General features: G+C 42.2%; 1 protein-coding gene across 2 annotated transcripts in view; it reads left to right on the top strand.

Annotated features, from left to right (window-relative positions):
- The window catches only part of KIF21A (kinesin family member 21A), a 140,346-nt gene that overhangs the window by 30,046 nt on the left and 91,028 nt on the right, over positions 1 to 19,272 (top strand). For both annotated transcript variants that reach the window (XM_084811008.1, XM_084811009.1), the window contains exons 2-5: positions 4,491 to 4,713; positions 10,292 to 10,474; positions 13,236 to 13,385; positions 15,371 to 15,505. In XM_084811008.1, the coding sequence (XP_084667134.1) occupies positions 4,491 to 4,713; positions 10,292 to 10,474; positions 13,236 to 13,385; positions 15,371 to 15,505 (691 nt within the window). The remainder of the gene's footprint in view (positions 1 to 4,490; positions 4,714 to 10,291; positions 10,475 to 13,235; positions 13,386 to 15,370; positions 15,506 to 19,272) is intronic.

The raw sequence follows: 19,272 nt of genomic DNA, 5'->3' as shown, positions 1-19,272 counted from the left end.
ATTCCAAGATCTTTCTCGCTTGTAGTGTGGTTGAGCCACGTATCCCCCATCTTGTAACTGTGCCTTTGGTTTCTTTTTCCTAGGTGCAGAACATGGCATTTATCCCTATTAAATATCATTCTGTTGTTTCTGCCCAGCGCTCCAGTCTATCCAGATCACTTTGAATTTTGTTTCTGTCTTCCAAAGTATGAGCTATCCTGACCAATTTTGTGTCATCTGCAAATTTGATCAGCATTCCCTGCACCTCCTCCTCCAAGTCATTAATAAAAATGTTGAAGAGCACTGGGCCCAGGACTGAGGCCTGCGGTACCCCACTCGTTACCTCTCCCCAGTTTGAGAAGGTCCCATTGATGAGCACTCTTTGAGTCCAATTCTGTAGCCAACTGTGGATCCACCGGATCGTTGTTTCATCTAGCCCACTTTGAGCTAGTTTGCTCATCAGGATATCATGGGGCACTTCAGTATCATTAACCAATGACATTCTAAACTCTTTAACTCATTGTTATTTAAACAGAACACACACTAGGAATTATAACAGTTTGAGAGGTTGCATAGGGCTGGCTTGTTTATATGACTCCTTATCCTGTGATTAACTCACCTCAGGCTTGGATTTGTTTAAATGAGTAAGGATCCATAGAGTGCGTTCACCTATGCGTATCCATTTCTTGATGACCTTAACATCAAGTGATCACAGACGTAAGTGATGTGCATGTCTGAAACAGCCGTCATAGACGATGTAGACGAGAGATGGGCAACCTGTGGCCCTCTAGGTGTTTTTGGACTGCAAGTTCCATCGTTCCTCACCATTGGCTATGCTGGCTAGGGCTAATGGGAGTTGCAGTTGAACAACATCTGAATTGCCACAAGATGCCCACCCCTGATGGAGACAGAGCTTTCATTATCTCAGTTTATCATCTGAGATCATGTATGTGAACCCCTTCAAACACTGCATACCTTCATAAAAAGTATGAATACTTTAGAATTGTACTCCTGTTTATTATTACTTTATTAGATGTACTGGGAACATAGATTTATCTTGAAGGTATGGGATATAAATTACATAAATATATACATTTTGTGAAAATCACCTCAGAATACATTGGACAACAAGCTGAGTTCCCCTCTTAAAGGGGAGATGTGATTTGTGGAGGCACACAGGCTAGTAGTGGAGGGAGAAAAGGCTGGTGAGGGGTGGTTGCATAACTGCAGCATAATCGCCTTCCCCAGTATAGCACAGTGGGGAAAAGTACCTAGTTGTCCAGGCAAAGGCTGAGAGTTTGAATCCCCTCTGGGCAATAAGTCTTTCAGGAGGGGACTGCTGAGCCATTTGGAGCTTTGATGGAGGGGGGGCCAAAGAGAGGGACCCAGAGGAAGGGAGATCTCACTCCAGTTCAAGCTGAGGCCCCTAGAAGCAGGGTTCCCATGTGGCTCCAGGATTGCAGTTGCTGACTTCCCCACCCACCCACTCAGGGTAGTAAAATGTCTTGCAGTGGCAGAGGTAGTTGCCAGTTAATGGGGCCGGGAAGGAATTTTACCTGCATACCAATTGGCAGAGACTATGCGGGGGAGGGGGGGGCTTCCCTTTTGCAAGATTAATTCCATTATAAATAAGTTGCTCTGGACCATCAGTAAACTCTTTGTTTTAAAAGTTAAAGGTCTTCATTTTATAACATTTGTCAAAACCATAGATGTGATAGGCATTGGGCTGGATCCAATCGTGAGGAGGAGCAGGATTGGGTTCCCTGCTCCCCCACGGTGAAGATTCCAGCAAGGGCTTTCAGGGATGTGGCACCAAGACCAGCCCAACATGGGGGCTGTGAGCTGGCCATGTCCAGGGTGGTGGAAAGGGGTTCACATTAGCGCTCCTGGTATGTGGGCCAGGACGGGGAACCTGTCAGCAGGCAGGCCAGCTGATGACAGGATCCATGCCCTATGCTACTGCCAAGCCTGTTCAAGTGAATCAATAAAGTTGTGGCCAATTTATTATCCCAGCTATGTGTGTCTAATTTCTTCTCTTTCCTTGGCCAATCGGACTCAAGCCCTGCCCACACAAAACGCATACATGCTCAGCTTCAGCCCATTTTAGTCTGGAACACACAGAGGGTTAAACGGGGATGGCACATGTGTGAGCATGCGCACCCCACCCCCAAGCACCCCTGGCTCAGTGTCTAACGATCAGAGCTCACTTTTACAACGGTCCTAGATGTGGTAGTCACTATTCACACTGACAGTAAGCTGCTTTTACAAGAGGTGGAGGAGTGACAGAATTCAGTATGTATTTACATTGGGCCTGATGACAGGAGTGTGTTAAAGATCAGTGCATGCAGAAATTTGCACATGCTTCTGCCCCTCACATGACTGCTTCTGGTGGGAGATTGCTCTCAGCATGACCCACGTCTACCATACCACACAAGGCCATGTAAATGGGACCTGAGATTTTTCTAGGAGCAATTCTTTTTTGTCACTCTCAGCTTACTACTGACATATATCATGTTCTGAAACGCAAACCTGTAGAACAGAAAAATCACTTGCAGTGTAAAATTACATGATTGTTTATATTGGCAAGGTAGACCTCCATGATGTAAATTTGTTTACTTAGTGGGCAGGTTGTCAGAGCGTGTTCTGTGATTTTAAGTAATTGTTCCCTTAAGAATAGTCATACATGGTTTTTCCAGTTTCATCATGTAGCACAGGTTATGCTCAGGACATGTGCGAACTCCAGCTACTTTGTCTGAGTCTTCTTGCAAAGGGATTAACTGGCAATAAGATTATAAATACATTTGAAACTATTGTGTGGGGTGCCATGTGGCATCATACTTCTTTGCAGTTGAGAATCTTGTTTTTTTGGATCTTCTGTTCTTCACTCAAGCGGTGTGGGTGGGCTCAAATGAAAGGGGAAGTGCAGTATTTTATTCTAACTTCCTATATAGGTTTTTCCCTAGATATTTTCAAATGTCTCTATTTTAATTATCATTTCAAAAATTGTAAAATGTAAGCATTGTAAAACGTAAAACGTTACACTAAAATTGTGTGTCATTCCCTAGTAGACACATAAGAGCAAAGACCGCAACCCATCAAGCACTACAGTTGCACAGCCTACATTTACAGTGCCAGAACACTTTAAATGCAAGCCCCATTTGAATGAATAGCGATTCACTGATGCTTGGTGGATGGCACCCTAGGGTTCATTAAGTGTGTCTTATTATTTTAAATAAAACCTATATAAATTCAGAATGACTGCCTTTGTGCCTCTAGCGTGGTTGGTGTTTGAGTAACTCTATCAGAGTATAAAAGGGAAGCTACAATGAAAAACAAGCTTGTATCAGAAGATTTTGAAATGCAAGTAGTTTTAATTATTAAAATAAGTTTCAAGCTACATGTCACATGTGAATGAATGTAATGAATTTTAATGAAAAGCAGCTTCAGGAGACTGTGAATCTGATGGACTAAATTGTCCTTCAAGCTGCTCTAAATTGCTCTTCAGGCTGCTTTTCCTTCTGCAGTGTTCCAGATGAATAACTGTGCTTGTGAATGTGCATCTGGAACTTGACTGGGGGGGCTAGTCATGGTAAAGTTGGTGGGGATGGATCTTGAGCAGGAGAGGGACTGATTTCTCACCCCACCCTCTCCTGATCCTCCCTCTACTCAGAAATGTAGCCTACTGGTGCCATTTTAAATTAAAGAAATATACTCAAGTCTTCATTCCACATACTTGCATGTAATATGTAGTTTGCCCATAAGTTTGTGCTTCATTCTATCTGGGTGCTTATGGAAAACATTTGCTTTCTAATAGTTTTTATACAAATTTAGCCTCAAACTTTTAAAATAATCCTCGGTTTTGGGCTAATGGCAGTGAGTCACAATAATGAGGAAACAGGGTTATGTCAGCAGTGATTTGAGTTTTGAACATGAATTACTGCAAAACCCGCTTGTTAGACCAGTGTTGAACCATATGATCCAAACCTAAATAACCCTTTTCCCCTAAAAATGTGAAGTGATATTGAGCATCTGGAAACAATTATTAAAACAAATAGAACAGTTTGTTGTTTTTTTCTTTGCCATATGCTTAGGTTTTTGTAAAACTAAATTAGAATTATTTCCATGCTATTCTTGTTTCCATAGTAAGTCTAGTCAATTTAAAAGTTGTTATCTTTGGCAGGCTTCTGAAGTTTAAAAATAGAGTGATCTGAGGGGCTTCTGTTTTGCTATGATTTATTCTTTGGCTAATCTTTGTAAGTAATTATCACTTGTATGCTTATTCAATCAAAAGAAAGTCCATTGAAAAATAGTGATCAGTTAAAGCATATGGAACTTTCCTTAGTAGAAGTGAGCAGTGAACCATACAAGTTACTTCATACCCTCCTTGATCAGTCTGATTTCAATTTATTGCAGAACTTTTGAAATAAGTAGGAGTGTATCCTGTCCTGTTCCAGTGGTTGTAATGTTTGGCCTTTGAATTTCTTTCCAACCTCCCCCCCCCCCCACAACAGAATCAGACCTCAGCTAGCCAAAGAGAAAATTGAAGGATGCCACATCTGCACATCTGTCACACCTGGTGAACCTCAAGTATTCCTGGGAAAAGATAAGGCCTTCACTTTCGATTATGTGTTTGATATTGAATCTCAGCAAGAGGAAATCTATGGACAGTGCATAGAAAAGCTGATTGAAGGCTGCTTTGAAGGATATAATGCTACTGTGTTTGCTTATGGTCAGGTAAGCCTTATGCATGCTTCCAAATGAAGTGCTTGCTTTTCATTGTTTTGCAAACAATTTTCAATTGTTTTGCAAACAATTTTCTGAATACGGTGGGGTGGGGGATGGGAAGCAACTTGTGGGGAAGAGTTGGGTTCATTCAAGCAGGGATGAAATTTCAGATTTTGATGGAGGCAAGGATCAATAGATTTCAATGTGTGAGAAGTTAGCAAGGTTTAAAGGCTTACTTTTGATATACTCGTGATTAAATGGCAAAACAGCACTGTATTTTAAGCAAGGACGGGACAATAATTTTGAAGCAAGGGTGCTTGAATATGGAAGCATTCCTGCTTAAATTACAGTAGGCCCTAATTTGAGATGGTCACATTCCCCTTGAATTTGTTGTTGTTTATTCGGTCAGTCGCTTCCGACTCTTCGTGACTCCATGGACCAGCCCACGCCAGAACTTCCTGTCAGCTGTCGCCACCCCCAGCTCCCCCAAGGTCGAGTCCATCACCTCCAGAATATCATCGATCCATCTTGCCCTTGGTCAGCCCCTCTTCCTTTTGCCTTCCACTTTCCCTAGCATCAGCATCTTCTCCAGGGTATCCTGTCTTCTCATTATGTGGCCAAAGTACTTCAGTTTGGCCTTTAATATCATTCCCTCAAGTGAGTAGTCTGGCTTTATTTCCTGGAGTATGGACTGGTTTGATCTTCTTGCAGTCCAAGGCACTCTCAGAATTTTCCTCCAGCACCACAGTTCAAAAGCATCTATCTGTGTATATGATATCCATTTTCTGTCTTCCTTCACTCAGCCTTCCTTATGGCCCAGCTCTCGCAGCCATAGGTTACTACAGGGAATACCATTGCTTGAACTATGCGGACCTTTGTTGTCAGTGTGATGTCTCTGCTCTTAACTATTTTATCAAGATTTGTCATTGCTGTCCTCCCAAGAAGTAAACATCTTCTGATTTCCTGGCTGCAGTCGGCGTCTTCAGTAATCTTTGCGCCCAGAAAGACAAAGTCTGTCACTGCCTCCACATTTTTCCCTCTATTTGCCAGTTCTCAATCAAGCTGGTTGCCATAATCTTGGTTTTTTGAGGTTTAACTGCAACCTAGCTTTTGCACTTTATTCTTCCACCTTTGTCAGAAGGTTCCTCAGCTCCTCCTCGCTTTCAGCCATCAAAGTGGTATCATCTGCATATCTGAGATTGTTAATGTTTCTTCCAGCGATTTTAACTCCAGCCTTGGCTTCATCAAGCCCAGCACGTCGCATGATGTGTTCTGCGTACAGGTTGAATAGGTAGGGTGAGAGTATACAACCCTGCCGTACTCCTTTCCCAATCTTAAACCAGTTCGTTGTTCCGTGGTCTGTTCTTACCGTTGCTACTTGGTTATTATACGGATTCCTCAGGAGGTAACCAAGATGACTTGGTATCCCCATACCACCAAGAACTTGCCACAATTTGTGATGATCCACACAGTCAAAGGCTTTAGAATAGTCAATGACACAGATATAGATGTTTTTCTGAAACTCCCTGGCTTTCTCCATTATCCAGCGGATATTGGCAATTTGGTCTCTAGTTCCTCTGCCTTTTCTAAACCCAGCTTGTACATCTTGTTCCATATTTTGGCCACCTAATGTGAAGAGAAAACTCTCTGGAAAAGACCCTGATGCTGGGAAAGACTGAAGGCAAAAGGAGAAGGGGACGGCAGAGGATGAGATGGCTAGATATTATCACTGATGCAATGAATATGGACTTGAGCACGCTCCGGGAGAGAACGCAGGACAGGAAGGCCTGGCGTGCTATGGTCCATGGGGTCACGAAGAGTCAGACACGACTGAATGACTGAACAACAACAACCTTGCAAGATCTTGAGCATTACCTTACTGGCATGTGAAATACTGGCATGCCACTGTTTGATAGTTTGAACATTCTTTGGTGCTTCCCTTTTTTGGTATGGGGATATAAGTTGATTTTTTCCAATCTGTTGGCCATTCTTGTGTTTTCCAAATTTGCTGGCATATGGCATGCATCACCTTGACAGCATCATCTTGCAAGATTTTAAACAGTTCAGCTGGGATATTGTCATCTCCTGCTGCCTTGTTATTAACAATGCTTCTTAAGGCCCATTCAACCTCACTCTTCAGGATGTCTGGCTCTAGCTCACTGACCACACCGTCAGATCTATCCCCGATATTATTATCCTTCCTATACAGATCTTCCGTATATTCTTCCCACCTTTTCTTGATCTCTTCTGCTTCTGTTAGGTCCTTGCCATCTTTGTTTTTGATCATACCCATTTTTGCCTGGAATTTACCTCCAATGTTTCTAATTTTCTGGAAGAGGTCTCTTGTCCTTCCTATTCTATTATCTTCTTCCGCTTCCGCGCATTGCTTGTTTAAAAATAATTCCTTATCTCTTCTGGCTAACCTCTGGAATTTTGCATTTAATTGGGCATATCTCCCCCTATCACGGTTGCCTTTTGCTTTCCTTCTTTCTTGGGCTGCTTCCAGTGTCTCAGCAGACAGCCATCTTGCCTTCTTGGTTTTCTTTTTCTTTGGGACGTTTTTTGTTGCCGCGTCCTGAACAATGTTGCAAACTTCTGTCCATAGTTCTTCCGGGACCCTATCTACTCAATCTAGTCCCTTAAATCTATTCTTCACCTCCACTGCATATTCATGAGGAATATTAGTGAGCTCATATCTAACTGATCTGTGGGTCTTCCCTATTCTCTTTAGTCTGATTCTAAATTGTGTAATAAGAGGTTTGTGATCTGAACTACAATCAGCTCCAGGTTTTGTTTTTACCAACTGCATAGATGTCTGCCAACTTTGTCTACAAAGGATGTAGTCAATCTGATTTCGGTGTCAACCATCTGGTGAAGTCCATGTATAAAGTCGTCTCTTAGGTTGTTGGAAGAGAGTGTATGTTATGCACAGTTTGTTGTCTTGGCAAAATTCTATCAGCCTATGTCCTGCTTCATTTTGTTCTCCCAGACCATGCTTGCCTGTAATTCCAGGTGTCGTTTGACGACCCACCTTAGCATTCCAGTCTCCTGTAATGAAAGTAACATCTTTTTTTGGCGTACTATCCAGTAGGTGCTGCAGATCCTCATAGAACTGATCTACTTCTGCTTCTTCCGCATCTGTGGTTGGGGCGTATATTTGGATCACTGTGATGTTAAATGGCTTACGCTGAATTCTAATTGAGATCATTCTGTCATTTTTTGGATTGTATCCAAGCACTGCTTTAGCCACTTTATTATTAATTATGAAGGCTACTCCATTTCTTCTGTGGTGCTCTTGTCCACAGTAGTAGATCTGGTGGTCATCTGATGTGAAGTGGCCCATTCCAGTCCATTTCAGTTCACTGATACCCAAAATGTCTATATTTAATCTTGACATCTCCCCAGTAACCACATCCAATTTGCCCTGGCTCATAGATCTTACATTCCAGGTTCCTATGGTGTGTTGATCTTTAGAACATCGGATTCGTCGTTCATCACCAGCACCATCAGCTGCTAGCTGTCCTTTCGGCTTTGAGCTAGCTGCGTCATCACATCTGGGGCTAGTTAAACTTATCCTCTGTTCCTTCCCAGTAGCGTTTTGACCATCTTCCAACCTGGGAGTCCCATTTTCCGATGGTATACCGACATATCTCTGGTTGTACTGATCCATTTAGTTTTCATGGCAAGAATACTGGGGTGGGTAGCCGTTTCCTTCCCCAGGGATCGTATTTAGTTTGACCTCTCTGCCATGACCTTCCCATCTTGGGTGTCCCTTCACGGTTTAGCTCATGATGTCACTGAGGTGCTCAAACTCCAGCACCACAACAAGGTAACGATCTCCTTTGCTGGAGCCCCTTGAATAGGCCCACATGAAACTGGACTTGCAGCCTCACCCTGGGGGAGGAGGTAGCAGGCAGCTAAGGGCTCTGTTGAATAACTGAGGGGGGGATGTCCCCTCCAGCAGCAAATGATACTCACAGTGTCTTTTCCTATCAGGGATCATGGGGCTTGTCTGAAAGATAACTATTACTAATGTTATTACCAATAGCATCTCAGTGAGTAGAACCAGTGATCTGGCTGGAGATATAAGTACTTCTGTAGCATAATCACAAATAGTCTGCATCTCAAGATGATGGTGTGGAGTGACTGTCCTATGTTCAAGCAAATATACAGTTGTTATTTTGACACTGTATGCTTGCTACAGGTAATGCTTTAAGCTAGACAAAATTAGTAACCATATCCCATCCCACACATCTCTTAAATTTCTGCTTCTCAACAAAATACATAGAAGTAGGTTCCTGGTTGCATCCCAGTATTTCTGTTTATCAGCAATTCTATCTGTCTGACACTGATTGATTGATGGATTGCATTTTTAAATTTCCCAATAACTGAGTTCTCTGGTTGATTTACAAATTAAAAACATAAAATACGAAATAGGAATAAAACAATAATAAAACAAGTCAGATAAAAACAAGATAAAACCAGCCGCAATACATAAAACCAATCGTAAAACCGGCAGCAGGGAAGAAATAGTGCAAAGATGTAAAAACTCCAACAACAGTTCTTAAAATGCCTGTCGGCAAAAGGCGTTCACCTGAGATCAATTGGAAATAAAAATAAAATCGAAAAGAACTTCCTCTTTGAACAGTTGAAACAAAGTCCCCCGCCCCCTGCCCAAGAGTTCTAAATTGGCTCATGTTTTGCTCCATGAGCATTCCTGCAGTATAGCTTGCAAATTGTTACGTGGGGCAGGCAGGCAGCAGCATTGTTGCCTAAGCTACTGTGTGATGTTCCTGTTTGGTATGCATCAAGTGTCCTCTTGAGAGTCTGGCCCCCTGAACAGCTGATGGAATGAGGCAAAGGTGATGGCTGCTGCTCCAGTAGCAGTCTTGCCTGCTGCTGATAGTGGGTGGCTGTCTCCTTAGACCAGGTTTTTGTTCCAGCAGTTCATATCCTCCTTGCCCCTGGTCCTTTTCTCCATGTGAAATTTAGTTTGACATAATCCACTCAGTAACGCAGTTTATTGCTCCCCGAACATAGGCTTCTCTCAGAGTGAGTGGAGTATGAGCCATCCTTTTCACCTGAATTGGGTTGTCATTGGGAAAGATACTTTATGGATATCAAATCAGTTTTAACTCTGCTCCAGCTAATAGTATTATGGTCTTTAAGCCTTTTCCAAAAAGGCTTTGAGCCGCCAGATGTTGTTGGCTTGCAACTCCCTTCAACCCTGACCATTGGCCATGTTGGCTGGGAGAATGCGAATTTTACTCCATCATGATCTAGGGAGTGAAGGTTGGGAAAGGCGGAGTCTAGTGGCCTCCAGGAAGTGTATCCCTATCCTTTGTTTCTTGTGGAAACTAGCACTTAGTACTCATTTCTGCCATCTTTAAACATCCTTATTGCTGTAGAAATAGAAAAAAGTAACATTTAGCAAAAATGCAAGGTAGGCAGCTCAAGTCAAAGGCTTTTTGACAAGCACTAGAGTTTTCAATGACATTTTATTGAGTTTTTTTAATATGGGTAAGACAAGATTGTGTATATGATATCCATTTTTGTTGCACATTAATACTTGGTCTCTAAAATTTAGACAGGAGCTGGTAAAACATATACAATGGGAACTGGATTTGATGTTAACATAATGGAAGAAGAACAGGGCATTATATCACGAGCTGTAAAACACCTTTACAGATGTATTGAAGGAAAAAAGCATGCAGCTATTAAACAAGGACTTCCTCCTCCAGAATTTAAAGTGAATGCTCAATTCTTAGAGGTAAGCTTTCATAATACAGTGATTTATCTGAATCAAGATATTTTGGAGATCCTAACTACTGCATATTAAATTCTGATTGTCATTAAGGTAAATGGCATCTTGTCTCAGAAGCTTCTGTATTGTGGAACTTCATACAATTATACTATTGCAAACACAAACCTATAATGCCCACAATGAGAAGAGGGCAAATTGTTTCACCTTTTCACTAAAGCAATTATTGATGAACCTTCTTTAGAATCAAGGCAAAATGTTTTATTAATAGAGAGTCAGTAAGAATGTCCCCTCTTAATATGACAAAGTAGTTGAATAAGACCAGTGAAATGTGTCCTGTTTTCTACTTCAACATTTGCTGTTCTAAAAGGAGTCAGTGTTTAAATGCCTTTCTCAGGAAGGGTTTCCCATAACAACAGCCAGGCTATTCAAGTTACAGAAGACTAAATTTATTTAACTTCTGGCACAGGCAATTACTGGATGGCTATTGCATTTCTGCCACAATATTCACCAGATAATGTTTGGACTTGGGCTAGTATGTACCTGTTGTTCTTAACTAAAAGCACTGGATTAAAGCTCTCTGGCTAATATTTGTCTAGAGGAACATATAGGCATAGAAAATGCACAATATGAGGCTAGGCCCTTTGACTGCTTTTGATTTGGACTTTGCTTTCTGAGGGCTTTGAGAGTTAAACCGTTGCTATTTTGCAGGGAGGGGGAGGCTAGTGGTTTGTAAACAAAACAATTATCCAGAAGTCACTTCAGACTCTTAAGTGCATATGCAACTAGTAATTATAACTATTGCCATTTCCAAACATGGAACCTATTGGTAACATTTTAATTAAAGCTGCACTCATAGATTTGTTGCTATGTCACTATGATATGTTTGAAACCACAGAAACAGAGGCATTTACTTCCTTATAATAAAAAAAGCCTTGAAATAGTGTGTGTGTGTGTGTGTGTGTGTGAGAGAGAGAGAGAGAGAGAGAGAGAGAAAGAGAGAGATAATTTGATTCATTTTCAGTGCTGCCATATTAAGAAAAAAAATAAAGAAAAAAGATTTCAATAAAAGATTGGGAAGAGGGAGTGGGAAATGTTGTATCCCTACCAGTAACTAACAAGGCTGGCAAGTTTAAATGCTAATTATTTGATATCATGGATGTTAGAATTTCTTTACTTCTAAGAACTAGAAGTACACATACTATGTCTTTGTTTTACACATACTATCTCTTACCTTAGCATAAATCACTAAATATACCAAGGTCTCCATTCTTAGAGACATTTCTTTGTACTGACAGATTAACAAAGCATGAGACATCCTGGTCACTAATTGTCAACCCTAGCTGGTTTTTATTTTGTTGCTTTACAGTGTTTTGCTATTTGTGTTGCTTGCTAACAACAGCGTTTGTCTAGCTTAAACTGGTACTGGCTAGTAATTACGCAGTAAAAACCCTGCTGATCTGTGTTTACAGTATTGGCCCTAACACTGCTAGTTGAAGAAACCCAAAATAGAAATGGTCTTCCCACTTTCTAGGACAGCCTTCCCCAACCTGGTACCCTCCAGATATGGGAATTATGGGAGTTGTAGTCCAACATATCTGGAGGGCACCAGGTCAGAGAAGGCTACTCGAGGAAGATCTAAAGATCATATGAGGGGGTGGCAAACATACTTGGGGAAATCAGAACAAAATTGCATTAGATGCCCCTCCACAGTTGCTGGGAAGTGATAAACGTTTGTGGAGCCCATTGTCCATTTCTCATCCTGTGTTTATGTAGTCAAAGACGGATTATGAAAATTCTCCTCTTGCTCCATTTCCCATGCAAATGCTCTGGGCTGCATTTGCATCCTTGTACCGTTCTCTGGGGAAAATGCGTATAGAAAGATTCCAGGAGATGAGGGATTTGAGGACCTTTACTGAAATCTTTATCTGCCCTCTACCTCTAGCCTTAGAAATGTCCTGCTAATGCTCAGATACAGTGCCTAACTGTGGCTATTAATGGCCTATTCTGATGTTGTTCTCTCTCTGTCCTACATATATTTAAAAAGATGGTTTCATCTCTCACAGTCAGGGGCTATCTTGCATTCAAATTAATTAGGGTTCCGCGTGTTCAGTTATTAGCTTATCCGTAGGGGTTGGTGGGCGGGGAGAGGAGTAGTGCATGAGCCTCAGTTCACTAATAATTTTCCTTCAATATACTATCATGGGTAAAGGGTAATATCTGAACAGGGCCAGTATTTGTGGAAATCGGACTCTACCAACTGTTCAGTAATTTTTTTAGGATTGGGTTTAGAAGAACAGGAGATGTGAGGATACTCAGGAAGTCAACATAGAGGGAGATAATAACCTAGTTCACATGACAGGGGGCTGTTGTGTTGTACCAGGGGCCTACAGGCACCATTTTTGCATGGTGCCTGTGGGCGCCCAGCTTGCCATGACTTGTGTCATGTGAACCCAGGTGGCAGGGTTGTTTGAGAGTTAGACATCCCTCAAGTAATCCTAAAACAAGCCATGGTAAACGTGAAAGCCCCTGTGGGTAAATTAACTCATGGTGGGCTGTTACGGTGTGCGAACAGGCCCATGGAGTATTAACTTGCTTCAAATCTGCATTCACTAGCAAATTTGAGTGTTGGGCTCAGTTGTACATCTTAATTTTATTGTGAGTAATAACTTGCTTTCCAATGTGCATTCACAAGCAAATTTGAGTATTGGGCTCAGTTGTACATCTTAATTTTATTGTCCTTTTTAATAACTGATTTTTTTAAAATTAGCTTTACAATGAAGAAGTACTTGATCTCTTTGATACGACACGTGATATTGATTCAAAGAACAAAAAGTCAAATATCAAAATCCATGAAGATTCAGCAGGAGGAATATATACAGTGGGAGTCACAACACGGACTGTGAATGCCGAAGCAGAGGTACCATTGCACAGAGTAACGTTGTTTCCAGCCCCATTGTAAATAAGCAAATGGAGATGCCTCCTACATTAGTATTCTTTCCCCCTAAAGCCCTTTTGTACATCTAAATCTTGCAGTTTCCCCAAACGTGCTGCTATCAACCTTTTGTGCATGGACGGTGCCATTTAAGGATCCATGCTTTGCAAATGAGTTTTCTGTTAGTATATAGCAGGGGTGCACAACTTGCGGCCCAGGGCTGCTCCCAGTGTAGCCCACGAAGCCAGCAGCACCCCACTCTCTTTTCTCCCACAGCCCAGCTGATCCACCCACCGGCTTCTTCCCCAGGTCACCACCTCCTCTCCCCAGCAGGGAAAAGCGCTTATGTCCGATCAGCTGTGATCAGAGGTAAGAGCTTTTCCCTGCTGGGGAGAGGGGGCAGGGCCTGGGGAGGTAGCTGCTGAGTGATTTGGTCCTGCTTAATTCTGAGTAGACATGCAGAGGCCTGTTATTTGGAATGCTATTTGAAAGTGCTGCTGAGTTACTTAGTCTTTCTTACTTATGAGTAAGAAATTCCCCACCTTTCTGGTAGTGACATGTTTATGTGCTGTGTATGCATATGTGCAGCCCTGGGCTCTAATCAGACAATGAATGTGGCTCCTGGGGTCCAAAGGTAGTGCACCCCTTGTATATAGAATAAGATATGTGGGCAGATATGTGGGCTGCCAGTTTCTGTCCTGAGCATTCGAGACTGTCAGCAAAATTTACCATCGTTTGCTCTGGCTCATCTCATTTTGTACTGTTTCTCTGAGTGTTACTGATGTGGCATTAAATATTCAGAGCACTCTTAAAGGGATCAAAAGGAGAGACAATACTCTCTGCCGTCGTCATTTCTTTTGCCACTATAACAAGGTAAAGTAGCTTTCTGTTCAGCGGAAGCTGGTCAGGTTCTGTCATCCAGTGATTTAGATTAAGCTCATATGTCTACTGATTCATCTAGAAAGAAGTTCTCCTTTATTTATCCCAGAATTGCGTTTATGCATTTTTGTATGTATCTGGGGACGTATAATTCCTTACACTCAAACTATATTAATTCTCACTCTTTTCTGTAACTTTGGATGAGGTGGGGGTGAGGTCAGTGCATTGGTTACAGATCTGTAGAACAGCGTTCCCCACATTGATGCCCTCTAGATGTGCTGGACTAAAACTCTCAGCATCCCCAGCCAACATGGTGGGTTGGGGAATCATAGAATCATAGAATAGTAGGGTTGGAAGGGGCCTACAAGGCCATTGAGTCCAACCCACTGCTCAATGCAGGAATCTGAGTCAGAGCATCCTTGACAGATGGCTGTCCAGCCTCATCTTGAATGCCTCCACTGTGGGAGAGCCCACCACCTCCCCAGGCAATTGGTTCCATTGTCGTACTGCTCTAGCAGACAGGAAGTTTTTCCTGATGTTCAGCTGGAATCTGGCTTCCTGTCACTTGAGCCCATGATTCTGTGTCCTGCACTCTGGGATGATTGAGAAGAGATCCTGGCCTTCCTCTCTGTGACAACCTTTCAAGGACTTGAAGAGGGCTCTCATATCTCCCCTCAGTCTTCTCTTCTCAAGGCTAAACATGCCCAGTTCTTTCACCCTCTCTTCATAGGGCTTTGTTTCCAGTCCCCTGATCATCTTTGTTGCCCTTGTCTGAAGTTGATGACAACTATAGTCCAACATGTCTGGAAGGCACCAGGTTGGAGAAAGCTGCTATGGAAGCTTTTAAAATGTATGGTAAATAGCTGATTGCTGAAGCAGATGTTGTTGTTGAGAAGAATGTACTTTGGAGCCTTATACAGTGCTACATGTGTTTGTTTTGGGGAATTGGAAAAATAAATATTAAAATAATAATGTTTCTTTATTATGAGTGCACACTTTTAAACCTCAGACTGGTTAGGCTTAGGAGTGTGCGCATGCATATGCATGCATTAAAAAAAGGCTAACCTCTAAATCCTTTCCCATTTATACAGATGATGCAGTGTTTGAAGTTAGGTGCTTTATCTCGAACCACTGCCAGCACTCAGATGAATGTTCAGAGCTCACGTTCTCATGCCATCTTCACTGTCCATTTGTGTCAAACGAGAGTTTGTTCCCCAATTGATGCAGTACGTATCTTAGGTGTACAGTTCTTTTTTCTTTTCTTTTTTATCTTGGAAAGAACTTTGCAGTGTGTGAAGCCTAGAGGAGTGTCCAGTATTATTAGAATAGTAGGCAAAATCCATTTTCATATGTTGCCACCTCATGTTATATTGCTAGTTGCTGCAATGCTACTCCTTCCTGTGATGCTGGGGTAACATGAGGTGCTTATACTGCAGCTCCTGATGATGCCAGCATTGTACCCCCCGAAACTGTGCTGTGTTGGCATGGAGAGAGTTGCAGCATAGGCTCTTTCCATAGGGTCCAGGGCTTCTAAAGTTATCCCGGTGCTGCAAGGAGGAGCAGGGCTGTAATGTTGCTAGCATAACGTAAGAGACCTGAGTAATGCAGAGAGCATTATTTTAATATTTAAATACCTTACTCTCCTTAAAAATCAATCAGATTTTATAAACATGTTTTCCCGTTCCAGTAGTTACAGGTTTGTAACAGCCCTGGTTTGTAACAGCCTTCAATGAGCCTGGTTTAAGCTATTTGACTATTACATCCCCAAATATTGTGTGATAGAGTCTTGTTTGGTTGGGGAAGTTAAAGGTGGTTATGTATTATGTATGTGTGTGTATTTTTATATGCATGATTTGCTGGATTGCTTGACATGACTTTTACCTTTGCAAGGAAGGCAAGTAACACTATATTACACTTAGAACAATTTCCTAGCTTAAAATTTAAAAAAAACTTGTTCCTCTTTGAGTTTCATTTAGTGCTCTAATTGGCCAGTGAATCCTTGGTGTAGCTGGTGGCAGTGGAAGATGTATTTTATATATATACACAAACACACACACACACACACACACAGAATTTGCTTTAAATGGTGAAGATATGAAACTGAGTGGCATCAGTCCATGCATATTCTGTATTTTGGCTGCCTTTAAAAAACAGTTGTATTTGATTTGGAAAATTAAGCATGCTTGTTGGATTCCAAAACTTGCTTGCTTGCTTGCTTACTTACTTATTTATTTATTTCATTTCTATACCGCCCAATATCCGAAGCTCTCTGGGCGGTTCACAAAAATTAATTTAATTAATTTAACATTTATTAATTAATTTAACATATTATACACCATGCATGTAGGCATATGTTTGAAGATGTAAGCCTTGGTTTTAATTGGCTTTAAAATAGAAGGTTTACATTTGAAAGTGAACTGGGCTGGTCATGGGAGTGAAAGGCTTTTATGACTACCCCATGCTTTGACTAGCATTGTACCGAATTAGCAAAAAAATAAATAAATGAAATGCTCTATCCTTCTGAGCACATTGTATGCAGGTGCTTGGGATGATATACTGAACTATGTATGTTTCAATTATGTGAAAACTACAGTGTGCTTCTGGCTAGAGGGCAGGATAACTTACATTTCTTCATTTATTCTGATGCGTATTGTACAAACATTCTACCACTTAAAAGTAACTTCTGCTAGTAACAAGTAATAAAATGTTCTCTGAAGTTTTGGAGGTCAGCGGGAAGGTACTTGTGGATCTGGGGCATATATCACTGGATTCTGAATGAGTGTTTGCTTAGTAAAATGGGCTCCTTCTTATATCTAATTGGTACAGCTGTTCTGAAACATTCATGGATAACGAAGTTCACATTCTTTCCCTCTAGTGGTAGCTGGAAACACTGCAGGTTTCCATCTTCCTAGGGCTAGAGACAGGTGGTTTTAAAGAGTTGAAAGTGGTTTGAGAGGGGCTTGGTGTCCAGACGTACTTCTTTTGTCCCACTGTTGTGTCTGGTTGAGTAAGTTTTGCAGCTTTTTGAAGCAGTGTTTATCAGACACAAGATGGGTCAAATGTACAAACTGAGCAGTTTTCTTTTTTGAAGAAAAAAGTTTGAAGTTCCTTCTGAAGAATAGCTCTTTTTTTCCATCTTCAGCTTAAGATATGACTCCAGCTTAGGACTCTGGCTAAGAGGGTAACAGATTCTTTATTTTAGTTTAGCATCTGGCAAATACTGCATATATTCCTCTCTTTTTGAAAGGAAGCTGGAGGAGAGCAGACAGGCTGCTTTATTTTTTTCCTTTTTTGCTACATCCACTTCTGATCTGTAATGCTGGCTTGCCTTGAAAACGCAATGGAGGTCTTATTCTTTCATAGTATCAAGAAAACAGGGCAAAAAGGTTTTACATTGGTGGGCTAGCTATCTTATTTTATTTATTTATTTATTTCATTTCTATACCGCCCAATAGCCGAAGCTCTCTGGGCGGTTCACAAAAACTAAAACCAAACAACACACAATAAAACAATTTAAAATATATAGAACATTAAAACCACAATATAACAATACAACCACAATAAAACCTAGCAGCAGTACAGGAGTTTAAAATACAGATTTAAAACAGCAAAGATAAAAATTTAGAAAGCTAAAATGCCTGGGAAAATAAAAAGGTCTTCACCTGGCGCCGAAAGGAGTACAATGTAGGCGCCAGGCGAACCTCACTAGGGAGCTCATTCCAGAGCCGGGGTGCCACAACAGAAAAAGCCCTCCTCCTAGTAGCCACCCGCCTCACTTCTTTTGGCAGGGGCTCACGGAGAAGGGCCGCTGATGATGATCTTAAGGTCCGGGCAGGCACATATGGGAGGAGGCGATCCTTCAGGTAACCTGGCCCCAAGCCGTTAAGGGCTTTGAATGTTAACACCAGCACTTTGAATCGGGCCCGGAAATGGACCGGCAGCCAGTGCAGCTGGAAAAGTACTGGCGTAATATGAGCTCGCAGGCCAGTCCCTGTTAACAATCTTGCTGCCCTATTTTGGACCAGCTGAAGTTTCCGGACCGTTTTCAAAGGCAGCCCCACGTATAATGCATTGCAGTAATCCAGACGAGAAGTTATCAGAGCATGGATAACTGTAGCTAGGCTGTCTCTGTCCAGATAAGGGCGTAGTTGGTATACCAGCCTAAGCTGATAAAAAGTGCTCTGTGCCACTGAGTTCACCTGTGCCTCAAGTGACAGTTCTGCATCCAAGAGCACCCCCAAACTACGAACCTGATCCTTTAGGGGGAGTGCAACCCCCTCCAGAACAGGTTGAATATCACCTAGCCGGGCAGACGAACCACCCACTAACAGTACCTCCGTCTTGTCTGGATTGAGTTTCAGTTTATTGGCCCTCATCCAGTCCATTACCGTGCCCAGGCACTGGTTCAGAACAGCCACTGCCTCACCTGGTTTTGATGAGAAAGAGAGGTAGAGCTGGGTGTCATCCGCATATTGATGGCACCTCAGCCCACACCTCCGGATAACCTCCCCCAGCGGTTTCATGTAGATGTTAAACAGCATGGGGGATAGAATAGAGCCCTGTGGAACCCCATGGCACAATTGCCATGGCACAGAGCAATAATCCCCCAGCACCACCTTCTGGAATCTGCCATCCAGGTAGGATCGGAACCACTGTAGTGCAGCGCCTCCAACTCCCAACCCAGACAACCTATCCAGAAGGAAACCATGGTCGATGGTATCGAAAGCCGCTGAGAGGTCCAGGAGAATCAACAGGGTCGCACTCCCCCTGTCCCTCTCCCGGCAGAGGTCATCCCACAGGGCGACCAAGGCAGTTTCCGTTCCAAAACCAGGCCTGAAGCCCGATTGAAATGGATCTAGATAATCCGTTTCATTCAAGAGTGCCTGGAGCTGTCCTACAACCACCCGCTCAAGCACCTTGCCCAGGAAGGGGATGTTGGCCACTGGCCTATAATTGTTAACATCCTCTGGGTCCAGGTTAGGCTTTTTCAGGA

The sequence above is a fragment of the Heloderma suspectum genome, chromosome 7 (assembly GCF_057233095.1).
Source record: "Heloderma suspectum isolate Gila_16-S chromosome 7, 16-S_ref, whole genome shotgun sequence".
NCBI lineage: Eukaryota > Metazoa > Chordata > Lepidosauria > Squamata > Helodermatidae > Heloderma > Heloderma suspectum.
Note: the sequence above shows the minus strand (reverse complement) of the source record. Positions and strands in the feature narration are given on the sequence as shown.